The sequence below is a fragment of the Brassica napus genome, chromosome A2 (assembly GCF_020379485.1).
Source record: "Brassica napus cultivar Da-Ae chromosome A2, Da-Ae, whole genome shotgun sequence".
In the NCBI taxonomy this organism is placed as follows: domain Eukaryota; kingdom Viridiplantae; phylum Streptophyta; class Magnoliopsida; order Brassicales; family Brassicaceae; genus Brassica; species Brassica napus.
In genome coordinates, this window is record NC_063435.1 from 14,497,228 (window position 1) to 14,514,535 (window position 17,308).

A 17,308-nucleotide genomic window follows, 5' to 3' on the forward strand; every position below is an offset into this window, starting at 1 on the left:
AACATGGATCATTTAGGAAGAGAGAGAGTAATATTCAGTAGTTACACTGAGAGAATTTTAGTTCACCAATTCAAATGTTTAAAATGCATAAATTAAAACTGAGTTGATTTTTAAAAAAAATAGTGTGTAAACAACATTAAATTATATGCGCTGGAGTTAAAAAAAATTAGGGTGTGAATACAATAACTTTTAACTAATTATGAGACTGCTCCATTTTTATTCTAATTTTCAAGTTATTGTGAAACTTCCACATGTCAATTACTGTTTGAATACATTTATTATAAATTTTTCTTTTTTAATATGTAAAGGATATCGAAAATAAGTTTGGTTTGATATTTTTGGTTCTAGAAAAAACATTCATGCTTAAAAATTAATATAAAAATAAATTAAAGTATGGGGTTGTAAAAGCATGTTTATCAGTAGGTTCTTAACACAAATTCCTAAAATTAAAATAATAGAAAGCTAAGAAAGAGAAAATAGGAAAATTCTCAATTAAACACTTTTAAGAAACGGTTCCAATACTGACACACATATGTGTCACTTACCTCTTTATTGGTTCTGTTTTATAAACAAAAAAAACAGTAAATACATTAGTATAATATTAATATATTTTTTTCTTTTAGAATCTCTCACATGTTTTCAGCCATGGGCATGGTATTATAATAAAAAACATAATCCCATACACAGCCACATTTCTTGTTTCTCCAACCAACCTCTCATTATAAATGAAAGCGACACTCGCACCACCCTCCTCTCTCATAAGCCTCCCCAGGCACAAAGTATCTTCCCTCCGTTCACCGTCGCTTCTCCTTCAGTCCCAACGGCGATCCTCAGCCTTAATGACGACGACGGCATCACGTGGAAGCGTGGCTGTGACGGCTGCTGCTACCTCCTCCGCTGAGGCGCTGCGAGAAGGAATAGCGGAATTCTACAACGAGACGTCGGGATTATGGGAGGAGATTTGGGGAGATCATATGCATCACGGCTTCTACGATCCCGATTCCTCTGTTCAACTTTCAGATTCCGGTCACCGGGAAGCTCAGATCCGGATGATTGAAGAGTCTCTACGTTTCGCCGGCGTTACTGGTTCGCTTCTCATGCTCTACACTTGAGTTTGATACGTTGTTTATTATAAACATTTTTTTGAACTTTTATTATAAACAATTCTTACAAACAAATTACTCTTTGAACTCTTTAAAATCTATAACAAAGGTTTAGTTTTACTTTTTATTTGTTGTTGGTAACAGAAATGAGTAGGGATGTTTGAAGTCAGATATAGCCTTTCTGTTTATCCCTTGGGAAGAAAGGCTTACAGTAAGCCACGTCCCATCCAGAAGCAGACCCATTCCCTAACTAATCATTTTTATGAACAATTTGTAACACTATTATTCCTAGATATTTTTTTTTTACGTTTAGTTACCCTAACTCTTTGTATATAAGACAAGAGGTGATTTTTCACATTATATATCAAAACATAGACATAGTTTTTTTGAGAAAATATATCATACATAGTTGTAACTTAGAATTATATATTTTTGAGAAAAAAACTCAGTAATAATTTTCTTATAATTATTCATAGTTTTATATTTATTAATAATAAGATTTTGTAAGCTCTTTTTGAAACTATTATGGATAATGAATAAGTTCCCCATTTCAAGATTAAGAAAACAATTTAAACTGAAATAATAATGCGCATTCGGTGAAAATATCTTTCTGCTTGGGATTGTTGTTGTTAATCTATATTATTAAAACTGAAGTACATTTTGGTACTGTTTGGAAACTTAGATAGTAGATTAAATGAAAATTGTTTGGAAACAAGGATAGCAGATTAAATATTTTTTTATTTACATATTTAGTCACTGTATTTCTTTCTCATTTACAGATTCTGTCGTTTAGAAACTTGGATAGCAGATTAAATGAAAAATGTTTGGAAACACAGTTAACATATTAAATATCTATTTTTATTTCATATTTAGCCATTGCATTTCTTTCTTATTTACAAATCTGCCACTTCACTTAAAATAAAAAAATTAAATTAATTACAATGAATTGTTATTTCTTTTTGCTGAAAATAAAAACGCAAACTGCAATATATAGTATATATTAATCTGCTACAATACAATTTTCAAGAAAACCAAATATCATAAAATTAATAATAATTTATAAAAACCTACAGTAAAAAAATAAATCATTTTTAAATAAATAAACAAAAAAAATCAATAGGTTGATATATGAATATTACAATTACATCAAATTGCATCAAGTTATAAAATTATAAATATAATATTACGTACAAATAAAAATTATTATCAAACATCTATTTTATAATATAATATATTCTACTCTAAATATATTTACAAAACATAAAAATATAAATGGACATTTTATAAAATCAATGGTTTATAAGTTTACATTGAACGCAAGTTAAATCCAACATCCGCGCGGGGGCGCGGGTCAAGATCTAGTATTAATTTATATTATAAACACATGACTTTTTTAAAGAAGAGGAGAAAAAGATAAAGAGAGTGGTGGATGTTGGGTGTGGGATCGGAGGAAGCTCAAGGTATATTGCCTCTAAATTTGGTGCCGAATGCATTGGCATCACACTCAGTCCCGTTCAAGCCAAGAGAGCAAATGATCTCGCCACCGCTCAATCACTCTCTCATAAGGTGTCTTCTCGTACATTCGACCATTCTTTCTGCGGATAATCTGATCTAACTGAGACGCCATTGGACCAGGTTTCCTTCCAAGTTGCAGATGCATTGGACCAACCATTTGAAGATGGTATATCCGATCTTGTTTGGTCAATGGAAAGCGGTGAGCATATGCCTGACAAGGCCAAGGTATACTAGCTCAGCATAACTTTTATACTAGATTTACTAGACAATATCTATCTTTTCATGTCAATGATGTCCAATAATTTTAAAATAAACAAAAGAAGGATGTGAGGGTAAAATTTTGTCAAATTTATATAACAACACGTTTTCTATTTAGTTATGTCATGGTTTCTTTTTGTCTAAAAAATTTTAGGCAGAGTTTACAAAAAGAAAATTGTAGTATCTGTTCGAAAACAGAATCTTAGTGTGGTATTTTAGAAACTCATTCAGTCTTCCTTGTGGAAGCATATTTACTGTGTGTGCGAAATGAGTGTAGTTCGTGAAGGAATTGGTACGTGTGACGGCTCCAGGAGGAAGGATAATAATAGTGACATGGTGCCACAGAAATCTATCTCAAGGGGAAGAATCTTTGCAGCCATGGGAGCAGAACCTCTTGGACAGAATCTGCAAAACATTTTATCTCCCGGCCTGGTGCTCCACCACTGATTATGTCGAGTTGCTTCAATCCCTCTCGCTCCAGGTTATTATATTTCTCACGCTCCGATGCTAAAATCAGTAAGTATTGTCTCAAATATATGTGTGTTTGTAGGATATTAAGTATGCAGATTGGTCAGAGAACGTAGCTCCTTTCTGGCCGGCGGTTATACGAACCGCATTAACGTGGAAGGGCCTTGTGTCTCTGCTTCGTAGTGGTATGTTTCCGCAATGTTGTTTACATTCATGATTCCAAATGTTTATAAGATTAGAAACATACAGGTATGAAGAGTATAAAAGGAGCATTGACAATGCCATTGATGATTGAAGGGTACAAGAAAGGTGTCATTAAGTTTGGCATCATCACTTGCCAGAAGCCTCTCTAAGTTTAATCTAAACAATAAAATTGTCGTTTAAGTACTTTTTCAGCGAATTGATTCCTATCTATGATATAGGAGATTGAATAAGAGTCACGTGAGAAATGTGGATGCATGAAATCCCTTGACGTCATTAATGTTCGTTCATGGCTATGTTTTTTTTTTTTTTTTTTTTTTTTAAATTCCTTTATTTATTTAATCAGAGATTACAACTCTACTACTGCAGGAAAAAAAAACCCACAACCGGGCCATCAAAAAATAAAGACTGAATCCAAACCTGTACTTTCTTCTGCAAACTTCTGTCGCCTATTTCCTAGCTATCTCCTAGCTTTCTCCAAAAAGGAAATCCATCTACTCTTCTACCCTTCCACAAACTTCAAAATCTACCAAACCAAGTCCCAAGCAAAGTTGTATCTGTTCTGCGAGAGTTATGAGCTCTTGACAAGGGGTCCAAACGCGCTAGAACTACTTGCTTGATCTCAGCAATCAAAATCCGAGCTGGTCTGAAACTTTGGTTATGCACTCTAGCATTTCTTTCTTTCCAAATACTATATATCGCTGCTTGATATACAAGCTTGATGATCAACTTCAAAAACTCATCCGAGGAAGGGTTACTCAACCATCTTAACCCATCCTCAAATATCACAAAAGGAGTAATTGAGAGCCTAGCGCAGAAGAACGACCACACCTCTGCACTGAAGCAGCAGTCAAAAAACAGGTGTTGCCTTGACTCATCCGCAGCGTTACAAAGGATGCAACCCGCAGGTACCTGAAGCCCCCACCTTCTCATTCTGTTCCGAGTGCCCAATCTGTCTCTAGCCGTCACCCAAGTAATGAAAGCATGCTTTGGAATTCTCCCTTGGAACCACACTTGTCTGTGCCAAAACACTGTCTCTCCTTGCGTTCGAAGGGCTTCCCATGTATTAGCTGTTGAAAAAGAACTCGACGCTGCATTATTTCCCGGTTTCCACAAATAAATATCGTCCACCTCTGACGATAAAATAGGAGCCACTTCCGGAAGACATTCCCTCAACAATGATATGAACCTGTTCCTGCTACGGCTTCTACTAATCCACCAGGCCCCATTACTAATTGCCCCCGCCACAACTTCATTCTCAGATAGTCCCGTAACCGCTGGTCCTCTCGGTCCTGTGATATCAATCAGTGGACCTAGAGATGTCCAATTGTCGTGCCAGAAACTTGCACTTCTACCGTTACCAACCTCACACACTAGCATGGGGCGAGCAAGATGTCTCAGATTACACAAACTCTTCCAAATCCAGCTATCAGTTCTATGTGGCTGAAGCTCCCAAAAATTTATATCTCCAATCAGTTCATGGCTATGTTGTCTATTTTAGATAAATATACAAGTAGAAAGGTGTCATTAAGTTTGGCATCATCACTTGCCGTTGTCTCATATCCGTGTGGTTCGGACATGTGGTCGTGTCTGCCTTGTCTAGGGTTATTTCCGTGTACAATATAAACACATGGAGATAGTCGAAATGGGTATATCAGCTTTTACATCTATTATGCAGACACTTACAAGTAGAGTCGCAATGTTTTGCATGTCAGCTGGTGAACCAAACATATGAGTCTATAAACTTTTTTGGTGTAAAATGAGTCTATAAACTTTTGTCATCAAAAGCCCACGATTGATAGAAAGACAGAAGTATATCAGATTCGTCATCAGATTGATCTTCATCATTTACAAAGAGTGTGTGTCCATGCTAAAAATGTTGTGTTAACGAGCTATTACCACACCAGAACTATCATATATTAACAAATGTACACAAACTGTTACGTTTGAGTTCTAATTCGTACACGATTGAATCGAACTAAAGAAAGTACTCAAGACACCAGAATTTGTTTTCCCATTTCGAGAACCTCGTCTCTACATCTGGGGGGAGTCTTTTGCTCCCTAATTGCACTAAGCTCTTTATTGGAAAACTCCTCCGATAGGGATTACAATATAGTCAATCCTCTTAGTACAATACGATCGTCTAATCTCTTCTTCTATCTACGTTTCAGGTATCAGTGTAATACCAGAACGTGAAGACGATCATGCTCAGGTCAAGTAAGGTTCCTCGCGACGACGGCGACTCAGCTTGATCCTGAAGAAGAGGAAGACTTGATCGCACCTCTGTATCTCTTCGTTCTCTCTGTTGTTCAGTTTGTTACAACTGTAACAAAATCTCAACCTGGCTTGGCTGTGCCCAATAGTCAAGAAGCCCAACACGAGTCTAGCTCGTTGATAACCGCAGACAAACTTGACCGGCCCATTTAGGATATTAGGCTTAAGACACTAAAATCACACAAACTTTCATCCTGTCACAATTGCACATAATTTAAGTATCTAAAACCTATTATCCCCTAATTAGAAAGATCGAAATCCGAATCCACATAAACACAAATTTGGCTTGGTTTTAATAGTTTAAAACGTTCACCAAAAACTTAAACCAAACCAAATTAAAAAAAAAAACTAAACCAAAGAAAAACAATTGAATAAAAACACAAATTAAATTGCATAATTAGATGTATATTTTTAATTTATGAACACTTTTTGATCATTTTACATCCAATAGTTGTTGTCTTTAACATAGTCCAAAATATTTGTAGATTTCATGAAACTAAAAAGCTATCACTAAAAAAAGGTACATTCAATAAAATATTTCACTAATTATCACTAAACATAGGTAGGCTAGTTCAATAAAAATATGATTGTATATTCCAGTAATAATAGTTAAGTTAATGCTAATATGTAGTTACTATAATTTTGTACCCACATATTATATGAATGATATATTACCAAAAATTATTTATGAAACATATCAACTATAAGAAAAAATTAAACCAAATAATTTAGATCAAATTAATATTTCAACTTAATTACATAAATCGGTTCTCTTATAAATTTAGTTACAACTTTACTACAAAACATAAATTTGCACTCTGAAACAAGGAAGCAAGATAATAAATTAGACTTTTATTATAATGTCTACGCATGTAACCCATGTTTGAAATTGTGCTAGGCGCGAGTCGGGCAACGATGGCGGGACTATGTTAAATACATGGACTATGGTACCTGTTACAGACGATATAAATATTCTCAGAAGCAGATGGGTGCACGCGGTGAAGTGGAATCCATATGGGACTGTAAGGAAATTGAGATCTCTTCTGGTTGCAAAATGATTTGAACAAGAAGAGGGACTTGATTATCTGGAGACATTTAGTCCGGTTGTAATGACTGCAACCATCAGATTAATGCTGAACATTGCTACAACAAAAGTTTGGAAGATAAAACAATTAGATGTATCAAGTTCTTTCCTACACAGTGAGCTGCAGGAACTAGTTTACATGTATCAACCTGCAAGGTTTTTTGATCAGGAAAGACCTCACCATGTATGCAGACTCACTAAAGCGATGTATGGTCTCAAACAAGCTCCAAAAGCATGGTTTGATAGTAAATCAGATCCTTCACTATTCACAAACAACATAGACAACAAGATTATGGTGTTCCTACTGTATGTAGATTATATCTTACTACCCGGAAGTGAATGGATCTCCTTCAAGCTCTAGTGCATTCTTTATCTCAGTATTTCTCTATGAAAGATATGGGAATGCCCAAATACTTTCTGTGCATAGAAATGGAAATTCACTCAGAGAGTATATTTCTTCATCAACATGCATATATAAAAAAGATTTTACATGTAGCTTCAATAGCTGACTGCAATCCTATGCCTACTCCATTGCCTCAATGTTGGAGGATGGGCCGTCGGTCCATTCGCGAGTTGGACATCAAAGGACAAGCTCAGAAACGGCCCACGTCGAAGGAAGAACATCCGCGGCGCACGCAAAGAACAGGAGCCTAAGGCGTATAGCCTGCACCAACCGCCAATTGTAGACAGAACACCTAAGCAAGCGATAGGGTAATGATGAGTGCTGAACCAACTACCTGACACACAACCAGTACGAAGCGGAGAAGACGCATCCAAACGGGTATAAATACAGAAGAAAATTGAATGAAGAGGGGACAGCGAAATAGAGAGAGAAAGACTAGAGAGATAAAAGTAGAGAGAATTCCGAGTTCGTCTTTACGACTACGAGTTCTTCTTTTATTTTTCGCTTCGGCTTTTTGTAAACACTTCATTAAACGAAACCTTTGGCCCCATTAATCATACTTATATCTTGTTTAGTCTATAAATCCCCTGTTACTGGATTTAGGATTCAACACTCAACATGTAGAAAGTCTTGATTCTAGAGCCAACATACTTCAGAAGTCTTGCCGAGAAGCTTAAGTACTATGCTATAGCTAGGCCAGACATACAATATGCTGTGAATCTGGTCTGGCAAACGATGCATGCTCCCACAATGGCTGATTTTGTGGATTATGTACATTTCATGGCTCCAACTTGATTTCCTGGACGACCAAAAGGCAAGAGACAGTCTCTCGTTCATCAACTGAAGCGGAGTACCGGGCATTAGCGTCAACAGCTCAAAAAATAACATGGATATTTCACCTTCTCTTTGACTTAAATATTTCTCAAGATATACACTACTTCTTTGTGACAATCTCTCTCCACTGTACTTAAGTACAAATCCGGCTTTGCATAATAGATCAAAACATTTTGATACAAACTGACATTATATAAGAGAGCAGATTGCGTTGGGAGTAATTGAGACTCGACAAAACTGGCTTGAAGTGGCTGACATTTTTACTTAATCTTTTTTTCGAAAAGCCTTTGTTCATCTTAGAGGTAAATTTGGTGCAAGAGCTAGTCCCACCCCAAGTTTGAAGGGAGATGTCAGTGAGGCACATTCAAATATAAATGGTAAAGCCCAAGTGAAGTCCACAGTGCATCTTCACCAATGGTCATCTATTTAACAAAATTTGTCGAGTTGTAAAACATAGGCTTATAGGAACACAATTGTGTCTTATCCAAAATCTTTCCAACCCTCTCTTATATACTTATGTGATGGATAGGTTAATTTTGCTACTTTCCAGCTGTTAGTCAATTTTGTCTACATTGTTCCATTTTGTTTTGTAAATCTTGAGTTGCTAAACCAATATTCAGTAAAATATCTAATGTTCAGCATTTTTTACAATAATTAGGTAAAAATTTAACAAAATATATTCTTATAATCATACATAAATATAAAAAGAAGGCACTTTATTTAACCTATATTTTTATAAAAAAATATCGTAAACTAATTATGTATTGACAATCTATATTATTTTAAAAAATAAATTAAGTTATTATTTCCGCGCGTAGTACGAAAACCTGGTATTTCATAAAAAGTTCAAAATTATACGGAATTTTTTATTAGATAATATCTTGCCATCGAGTTCAAGCTTGAAGACCCATTACTTAGTGGGCCTACCACTTAAAGCCCAGACCTACGAATGTCGGTCGATTTCGACAATGGAGCAATAAAATCTGTTTCGCTGATAAGAGAAGTTAGGGCTCCTTGCTTGCACGAGAGATTATCCTTCCAACGTCGGTTAAAAGTAACAATTTTTCGATCTGTACGTATGGCGGCAGAGCAGAAGGCGACGACAGAAGAAGTAAAGATGGATCTGTTCGAGGACGATGATGAGTTCGAGGAGTTTGAAATCAACCAAGGTGGATTTCTATTTCGTTTTTTTTTTTTTTTATTCATCGTATGCTTTTGGTGATAATAAAAAAGATTCGGATTCCGATTTGCAAAGCCAAGATTGAAATTTTGTAGTGGTGGATCTATTAAGAGACTGACTGAGTCTGGTAGTTGTAATGTTCTTTGGTTGGAGAAATAAAAGAGAGAATCTGATTCGTATCTGACCTCTTGTTTGGTTTCTTGAGAAGATTGGGTGGAGAACGAGGAGCAAGTGAAGGAAGTTGGTCTGCAATGGGAAGATGACTGGGACGATGATGATGTCAGTGACGACTTCTCGCATCAGCTAAGGAAGGAACTTGAGACCATTTCTGCTGATAAGAAATGAGGTCTTCATTTGATTTGCTTCTTACCTCCTTTCCCTGCACATTTTACTCTTGGATGCAAGTTCCTATCTTTGCTGATAATAAATCTCGACTTTTATGATTGCATTTTCTCTTAATGTGTTTGCCTGGTTAGGTATGTTTTAATGTTAAAAAGCTAAACGTTATGGATCTTGAATGAAACATGACAGTGATAGTAGAACCCAATGATACATCTACGCAATAAATAAATAAAAAGTTTGATAGAAACTTATATCTTCTACTAGCACCAAAACCAACAACATTAAACCGATCTTTAGGAACAAGAAAAAGAAAACTGGCGCAAACTCATACACTAAGAAAGATTGAGCAAATTTGGTAGCGAAAACTGACAAAAAAAACCCGCCCAAACGTAAGTAAGCTGAAGTTACTGCTGCATTCAGCAAGCGCTAGCTACTTCAGCAACACCGTTTTGTGATATCTCGCTGGCAACTTGTGGGGCTGTACTTGTCTCTTTGGTTTCGTCTTTGGGAGTGGCCTTTTTGTCAATGGCAGCTAAAGCTTGCTGAAAACATAACAATCTCTATATGTTAGAATTAGACACACAATAAGGGCTGTTTTTTGTTTTCTTTTAAAATTTTACATTACCTTTTTTTTATATTGCTGCTGCTTCTTTTTGCCTTCTTTGATTATCTTTTCACGACTCTCATAGAATACAAAATCATCCAGTATGCATGTCTTGCTTGCATGTTCCTTGAAAATCTTGATGACTTTCATGCATTGCTCTAGGTTTACCTGCAGATTAATCCACACAAACAATTTTAGTTTTTTTTTAACCTTCAACAACATGACCAGAGAGAAGTAAGAACCACACTCTGACCTCCTGTGTGTCTCGGCTATTTGTAACTGGCTTGTTCTCATTGTTCTCCAGAGTTATATGCCTCAAGGAACTATTTGGGATGTCTTTGACAATGTGCCACTTAACAGGGAAGCAACCAATCCACTTGTCCTGCTGCCAGTACTCCACTGTCTGGTTAAAATCTACTGGTCCTACCATCTCAGCTAAACCAACGAATTGTCCACTTGTGTTTACCTGTAAAAATTTAAACAAACATTCAGAATTCTTCTTTAGACAGATTGGAATAAAAAAAATCCAAAAGTCAATGGAGTCTTTATAAAATTTAAGATTCACTTACAGAGAACATTAGAAAAACAGGACAGGACCCATTTGACTTCTCTTTGGCCTCATTATATGCAGCATCAAGCTTCTTGTTGCCATTGGGGGTGCTGGACCACACATTGTATTTGATGCTTTTGTGAATATCATCTTCACTGTATGATTTGATTACAAACAGTTTCGCATTGGAGTAGGTTTCAGAGAAATCTTCCTTGTTGTAGTCCTTGGAATCTGGAAGAGAAACATCTTCACTCGTCTTCTTCTCGATTTCCTGCTCTTTCAGAGTTTCTGGCTGGGAACTTTCGTGGCCAATCTTGAAGCCCTTGGCTCTTGGCCCTCTATTCAGCTCGTCTAACCCAGCAAAGTTCTCTTTGCCATACCCAGAAAACCCGTAAGCCATTGTCTTGTACCAACTTGGAGTTTGCTTGTAAGCGCCGTAACCATAAGAATCATATCCATAGCCACTCATGTAAGGCCCATACATTGAGTACATGCTGTCCATGTTGTATCCGAAGGACTGACCATAGCTTCCTGATCGTCCCTGATATGTACTCTGCCATAAAACCAAACAGAACTCAATACAAAGTTGTTGTTATTATTATTATTATGATGGACAATTATTGAACATACCAGGTGGGGATACTGAAGAGAGATGTTGGTCTTTCCGGAAGCATAGTTCATGTCATAACCGTATCTCGGGTACTGATAGGGTGGAGTATAATAGCCAGTAGGGTAGGTACCATAGGAGCCCTTTTGATTGAAAGCAAGTTTCTTTTGGTTCAATCCAGTCACAGCTCTAACATTGTTGGGTAAAAGATTAGTCTTGCCAGTCTTAGTTCCGCCATACACATCCTGCAAAATGAAGGGATTACCACTTGTCTCTAAAAGAGAAGACAGTAGCTTGAGAGAGAGATACCTTATTCCCAGTGTCAGGGACTTTGACCATGGTTTCCGCATCAAGGGAGAGATTGTGCAGCAAATCTGCAGCTTCTAGAGATAATGAAGGAATAACAATATTTGCAGCTTTCAACAGTAAAAAAATACAACAGATCTAACCTAGAACAACAAGAAATCACAGCGAAACAAAGAGAGCTAATGTCTAAACCCTAGCAAAACCCAACACAGAAATGAAATTTCCAATAAAATCAAGCGGAACTATGACAGTGACAAGCTACGATCAGGTTAAAAGGAAAAGGACGTGCGTGAAGGATACGATCGGAAGGAGAAATGGTAGTAGCCATGGCTGTGTCTCTGCGGCGGAAACTTGGAGTGTGAGCGATAGAGAAAAAAACAACAAAACCCTAAGCAGAATTTGAGAGTCCTATTTATATTCCACTCTTTTTTTTCCATCCTTACGCCAACAATTAAACCGAGGCCAGAAAATCCGGTTCGATTAAGCATTAATATTGATTCATATTGCAAAAAATATAAATGACTAACATGCTGTGTATTGAAAACTTTTATTGACAATACGAAAGTTAATATATATTTACATTTGATTTAATCGTGAGTTTGGAAAATTTTCAATCACGTATTTGTTGAGAGTTTTTTTTGTGATAATTAAATAAATGGATATGCACATATCGCATGGTAAATAGTAAAAATGTAAAACACCCTCAATCTTGTAGACACTTTTATTAAACCAAAATAGATGTTAGAATATACAAACACGTTGTTTATATGCTGGAAATAATTAACAACAAGTGATACTCTGAAATAAATAAAAATGTAAACAAGAAATTTTAAATGTGCATAAGTTTGGATCATTTTTTATTAATAAATCTTTTTATGATAATTCAAATATGAAAGATAAATAAGAATTTTGAATAATAACTACAGTTTATTTAGCTTGTTGTTTATTTGCATACCATTCAAATATGTAAGATAAACAAGTATCTGTTCTTAAAATTAAAATTATAATATTTTACTAACAATTACGAATTTAATTAATTAGTTTAATAATAAATTTTAAAAGTTTTTATAAATTATTTTTTTAGACTCAATGTACAAAGACATATTGTCTTGCACGCAGTGTTTGGAATTAACCATCATATTTTGTTTACATTCACACATAGTTTCATTTTGGTTAACAAGGTATGTTGATGAATAAAAAAATTGTTCTAGTAAAAACAATGTATCTATAATTAAATAACATTATTTACTAAAAGAATAATCTTTTGTTTTAAACTTTTAATGTGTATTTTATTCAAATGGTCTAATATATATGTAACGACTAGAGAATCTTTAATAAAGACTTTAGAAATAGACTTAAAATTTATGACATTTTATGTAATTCACATATGAATAGAATGTTATGTCAACTGTATATTTTTATTTTAGTGTAGTATATATCAATTCAGTTACATAATCAACTCGGCATCCAGGCTTACAGATTTTTGGATTTGTTAATAAAAAATCAACAAAAAATTAATGGATGAATAATTCAGTTTTTTATAAAAAGAGGAAAAATAGTTTTCATAAAGTTAGTAGTCTCCTCAATGTCAACACATATTATGTTCTGATTTCGGGTTTCAAATACGGTAACGAAGAAAACTGACATTCGTAATAGTACATTTCTGATGGAGTGGTGTGGTAATACTTAAAGGTATCCATTTTTATGTAGAATCTTTTATTCATGAGATAAACTATGTCGAGATAAGGTCAAAGGAGTTTGAGATTTGTGATCTACATGATTTTAACCATGTTTTATTAGCAAAAAAATTGTGGAGGTTGAAGGACAATCATGAACCTTTGTTTGCAAAGGTTTTTAAAGGAAGACTAGGTTAAGATCCGCGCCTTGCGCGGGATAAATATTATATATAAATTATTTTCAAGTATTATATATTTTTTACATATTATGAAATAATAAATATATATTGAATAATTAAAAATTTAGTAACTATTACGTCTATAATTAAATTGGTACAAATACTTAAATAAATTTTATTTATCCAGACAAATATTTTTTATATTTTATATATTATAAAATTAAGTTTAAATGATATTAACATAGATATATAGTATATTTTTAATATTGATATCTGTTAAAAATATTTTATACTCATATTATTTTTGATCGCTTATTTCTTTATAACAAAATTTTTAAATCAATGATAACAATAAAAAATTTATGAGATGTTTAATAGTTTTAGTAATTTATAATTTTAAGAACATTCAATGCAAAGTTTAAAATCTAAATATTAAATTGTCAATAATTGTTTAAAATGTTTATCAAAAAGTTTCAAATCAAATTCGAAATTAAAATACTTATGTATTTTATATGGTATATAATTTATTTTTAAAAAATATTAATATGCATATATATAATATTTATTAAATAAGACTTCCTAGTTCCTACTTATGTAATTTCGTAATCATTTGTATCTTGTTATAAGATAAATTTTAAACCATGGATCACAAAAATTTCAGTGTGAGATTTTTAACAACTTTAGTCATTTATATTTGTTTTTTAAAATTCAAAATATAACATATACGAAAAAATCTAAATTTTTATTATATAGTTAATGTTGTTGTTTAATTTATTTTAAAATGAATTAAAAATGATAGAGAATAGACTAATTTTTATCAAACCTTTATTATTCAAAATCATTAATTGTCATATATACTTTAGTCACATTAGGTAATTCCGTGATTTTTATATAAGGAAACAATGAAGAAAATTTATGATTAATTTATGGTTAGTTTAATAAAAAGTTTATTATATATTTATATGGACCAACATATTTTTTTAAGGATTCTAAGAATGATTGTGGTGATGACATGTGGCTACAAAAATATGTTGTAATGTTTCTCCTTTAATATATAGGGGATAGTATCAAAAATCAGATCCTATAGATCTAATTAAGTCATATTACTAGTCAAGATAATGGGTACATGGCAATCTATTTCAATATGGAAATGATCATTAGATTATTATTCTTTGCCTGAGATCAAGATTACCAAAACACAAAACCAATTTTTAAACCGATCAATAAATGTAGAGCATTTGATTAACCCAGTGGATAATTTTTGGAATCTGTATTTGTTAAATGCATATATTCAACTGAAAGATTTCAATTCAAGAGTAAGTTGAAAACGAAAAAGACAAGTATTAAAGAGCAGAAAAAAGAAACATGAGATAAGAGTGTAAATGTGCTTGAACTTACCTGCAGGTGCGTGGCACAAACCACTTTTCCTTCCACTCATCCTCTAAATGAATGAGTTGGAGGGAAAATTAACAAAAGTCGAATTGCTACTGATGTTCTTTGGTGTCATATTCATCTGATATAAACTCAAAAATCAGATGTCAACTTCATCTCTAATTAAATGACTGTGTATTTTTAAAAATATAATCTGATTATGAGCTATTTATCCAAATTTCCCCATAAAATTAACCTACAGTCCATTAATTCGCTTAATCATGGTGGCCACTGGCCAGCAAATCATACCGAAAATCTCGTCAAGACGTCAACACACACTAAAAAATCCCACTATTCTAGACCCACCATACAAACAAAACACTGTAGGAATTGGTTGCAGTGAACTTTTACGTTATGGATGCGCAGAGGAAAATAAAAGCTTTTATTATTTATCATCTACTCCAGCAAACAAAGTACACATTGCGTCATATGATCATATCTTGAGAAGATTAAACTAAACCAAAGAAGAGAATGGAACACGATTAACTTCTCCTGGGCACAGCACGAGCCTTAAGCGGATGCTTCATAACGACAGTGAACTCGAGCTTCTCGGTCAAGTCAACTTCATAACCTTTGACTTCCTTCCACTCAAACTCCTTCACCATATTGGCCACATAGTACTCCAAGTGCAGCATAGCCAGCCCAATCCCTGGACAGATTCTCCTCCCCGCTCCAAACGGCATCATCTTTATCCCCCGACTTCCGGTTATATCAACGGGTTCTTCTTCTCCGATGAACCTCTCAGGCTTGAACTCCATTGGGTCATCCCAAACGGCCGGATCTCTCCCAATCTCTGCCACCATGAAGTTAACAGTCCCTCTCTTGGGTACCTTGTACCCTCCCAGCACAGCGTCCTCAGTGACGCTGTGGGGTAGCACGAAATGTCCAGGAGGATGCCTCCGGAGACCCTCCAACACCACGGCCTTGAGGTAAGGCATCTTGTGTGCCTCTTCTTCCTCAATCTCCTTCCCTTCTTCTCCAGCAACCACGCTTTTGATCTCCTCGTATAGTCTCTCTTGGATCTCCGGCTTTTTCACCAAATTCGCCATGATCCACTGCAACGCCGTAGCTGTCGTGTCGGTCCCACCGTTGAGAAACTCGGAGCATAAGCTCACGATCTCTTCTTCGTTTAGCTTTCTCTTCTCTTCCGGAAGCTCAAGATCCAGCAGAGTATCAACATACGACTGCACGTAGTCTTTGCTATTCTCCATCCTCGATTCAACGATCTTTCTACGAGCACGAATCAGAGGAAGCAACACATCTCCTTGCTCTCTCCGCATCTGGTGAAACTCTTCCCATCGACTTCGGAATATCAATCTGGTTAGCGTAGGCCAGAGGTTAAGGATATTGAACCTCGAAAAGCTAAGAAGCTGTCTCCTCTGAACAAACTCCACCTCTTTGATCTGCTTCTCATCAAGCTTATCTCCAAAACACATAAGAACCAGAAGCGCGAACATCGCATAGTGAAGATGATCGACGACAACGATGGCTTCTCCTTCGCTCCCATGCCTGCGAAACCGATCGAAGAGGATATCGAGAACCCAGCGGCGAGCGTGGGAGTAAGACCTCACGCGGGAAGGGTGGAGAATCTCGGAAGTCAGGTTCCTTCTAAGAAGACGCCACGTGGCCCCGTAAGACCCGGAGCTGATGTTGTGCTGGTTGCTGGACACGATTTTGCTGATGGGAGCCGCGGGTGGACGATCCGCGAAAACGGCGCCGTTTAACACGAGAGCTTGGTGAGCGAGGGAGCGATCCGCGACGAATATGGCGGGACGGGAAGTGATGCGGAGAGTGATGATTGGGCCGAGACGGTGGTGGACGGAGCGGAGGTAGGTGTTGAGACCACCTAAGCCTTGTCGGAGCCACCAGAGGGTTCCGATAAAGGGGAAGAAGTTGGGGTCAGGAGGCAGCGGAAGAGAGGATGAGTTACGTAGGCGATGGAGGAGGAGATGGAGAAGAAGAGATACGCTTAGAGAAACCACGATGAGTAGTAACCATATCTCCATTTTTTTTCTTTCTTCTTCTTATTTCTCTTTCTCCGTTCGTATATATAGCGTTGTAGACACGTGCGTGGCCAAATCTTGTATGTAAACAAGTTTTTGTTGGTCAAATAGTCAACCTACGTGTAACCTTTTTTTAATTAGAACGTGTTCATACATAAATTGCTTTTATAATTGAATAAAAATGTGATTATCTATTTTTGTGCGTTTGTGCGGTCTTCGTATCATCTTACGTCGAAAGAGATATTTCTAATAGAAAATTAGTTGATGTTCCGCACTCTATGCGAATTAAT

At 35.5% G+C, this 17,308-nt stretch overlaps 5 protein-coding genes across 7 annotated transcripts; 2 read left to right on the forward strand and 3 right to left on the reverse strand.

Annotated features, from left to right (window-relative positions):
* The first annotated feature begins 641 nt into the window (after positions 1–641).
* On the forward strand, positions 642–3,841 carry LOC106390439 (tocopherol O-methyltransferase, chloroplastic-like). Of its 2 annotated transcripts, none has more exons than XM_013830898.3 (6): positions 642–1,086; positions 2,506–2,669; positions 2,739–2,843; positions 3,154–3,357; positions 3,427–3,529; positions 3,594–3,841. In XM_013830898.3, exons 1-6 carry the CDS (start codon positions 726–728, stop codon positions 3,695–3,697), a joined length of 1,041 nt encoding a protein of 346 aa, XP_013686352.1. In that variant the 5' UTR covers positions 642–725; the 3' UTR covers positions 3,698–3,841.
* A 223-nt stretch (positions 3,842–4,064) lies between these two features.
* LOC106408635 lies at positions 4,065–4,925 on the reverse strand. The gene has a single exon (XM_013849371.2). It carries the CDS (start codon positions 4,923–4,925, stop codon positions 4,065–4,067), a length of 861 nt encoding a protein of 286 aa, XP_013704825.2.
* A 4,074-nt stretch (positions 4,926–8,999) lies between these two features.
* On the forward strand, positions 9,000–9,763 carry LOC125586279 (protein DSS1 HOMOLOG ON CHROMOSOME V-like). Its single transcript, XM_048756204.1, has 2 exons — positions 9,000–9,309; positions 9,529–9,763. Exons 1-2 carry the CDS (start codon positions 9,090–9,092, stop codon positions 9,663–9,665), a joined length of 357 nt encoding a protein of 118 aa, XP_048612161.1. The 5' UTR covers positions 9,000–9,089; the 3' UTR covers positions 9,666–9,763.
* Positions 9,764–9,854: 91 nt separating this feature from the next.
* On the reverse strand, positions 9,855–12,163 carry LOC106390404 (YTH domain-containing protein ECT3-like). Of its 2 annotated transcripts, none has more exons than XM_013830862.3 (7): positions 12,030–12,163; positions 11,733–11,806; positions 11,447–11,668; positions 10,836–11,369; positions 10,520–10,732; positions 10,288–10,434; positions 9,855–10,204 (listed from the first exon to the last, which is right to left on the reverse strand). In XM_013830862.3, the coding sequence occupies exons 1-7, from the start codon at positions 12,055–12,057 to the stop codon at positions 10,079–10,081; spliced, it is 1,344 nt and encodes a 447-aa protein (XP_013686316.2). In that variant the 5' UTR covers positions 12,058–12,163; the 3' UTR covers positions 9,855–10,078. The 2 variants fall into 2 exon arrangements, with proteins under 2 accessions (XP_013686316.2, XP_013686322.2); XM_013830868.3 differs by having other exon boundaries at positions 11,733–11,803; positions 12,030–12,118.
* A 3,214-nt stretch (positions 12,164–15,377) lies between these two features.
* Positions 15,378–17,070, reverse strand: LOC106390393 (cytochrome P450 89A2-like). Its single transcript, XM_013830852.3, has one exon. The coding sequence runs from the start codon at positions 17,019–17,021 to the stop codon at positions 15,498–15,500; it is 1,524 nt and encodes a 507-aa protein (XP_013686306.2). The 5' UTR covers positions 17,022–17,070; the 3' UTR covers positions 15,378–15,497.
* Between the last annotated feature and the right edge of the window lie 238 nt (positions 17,071–17,308).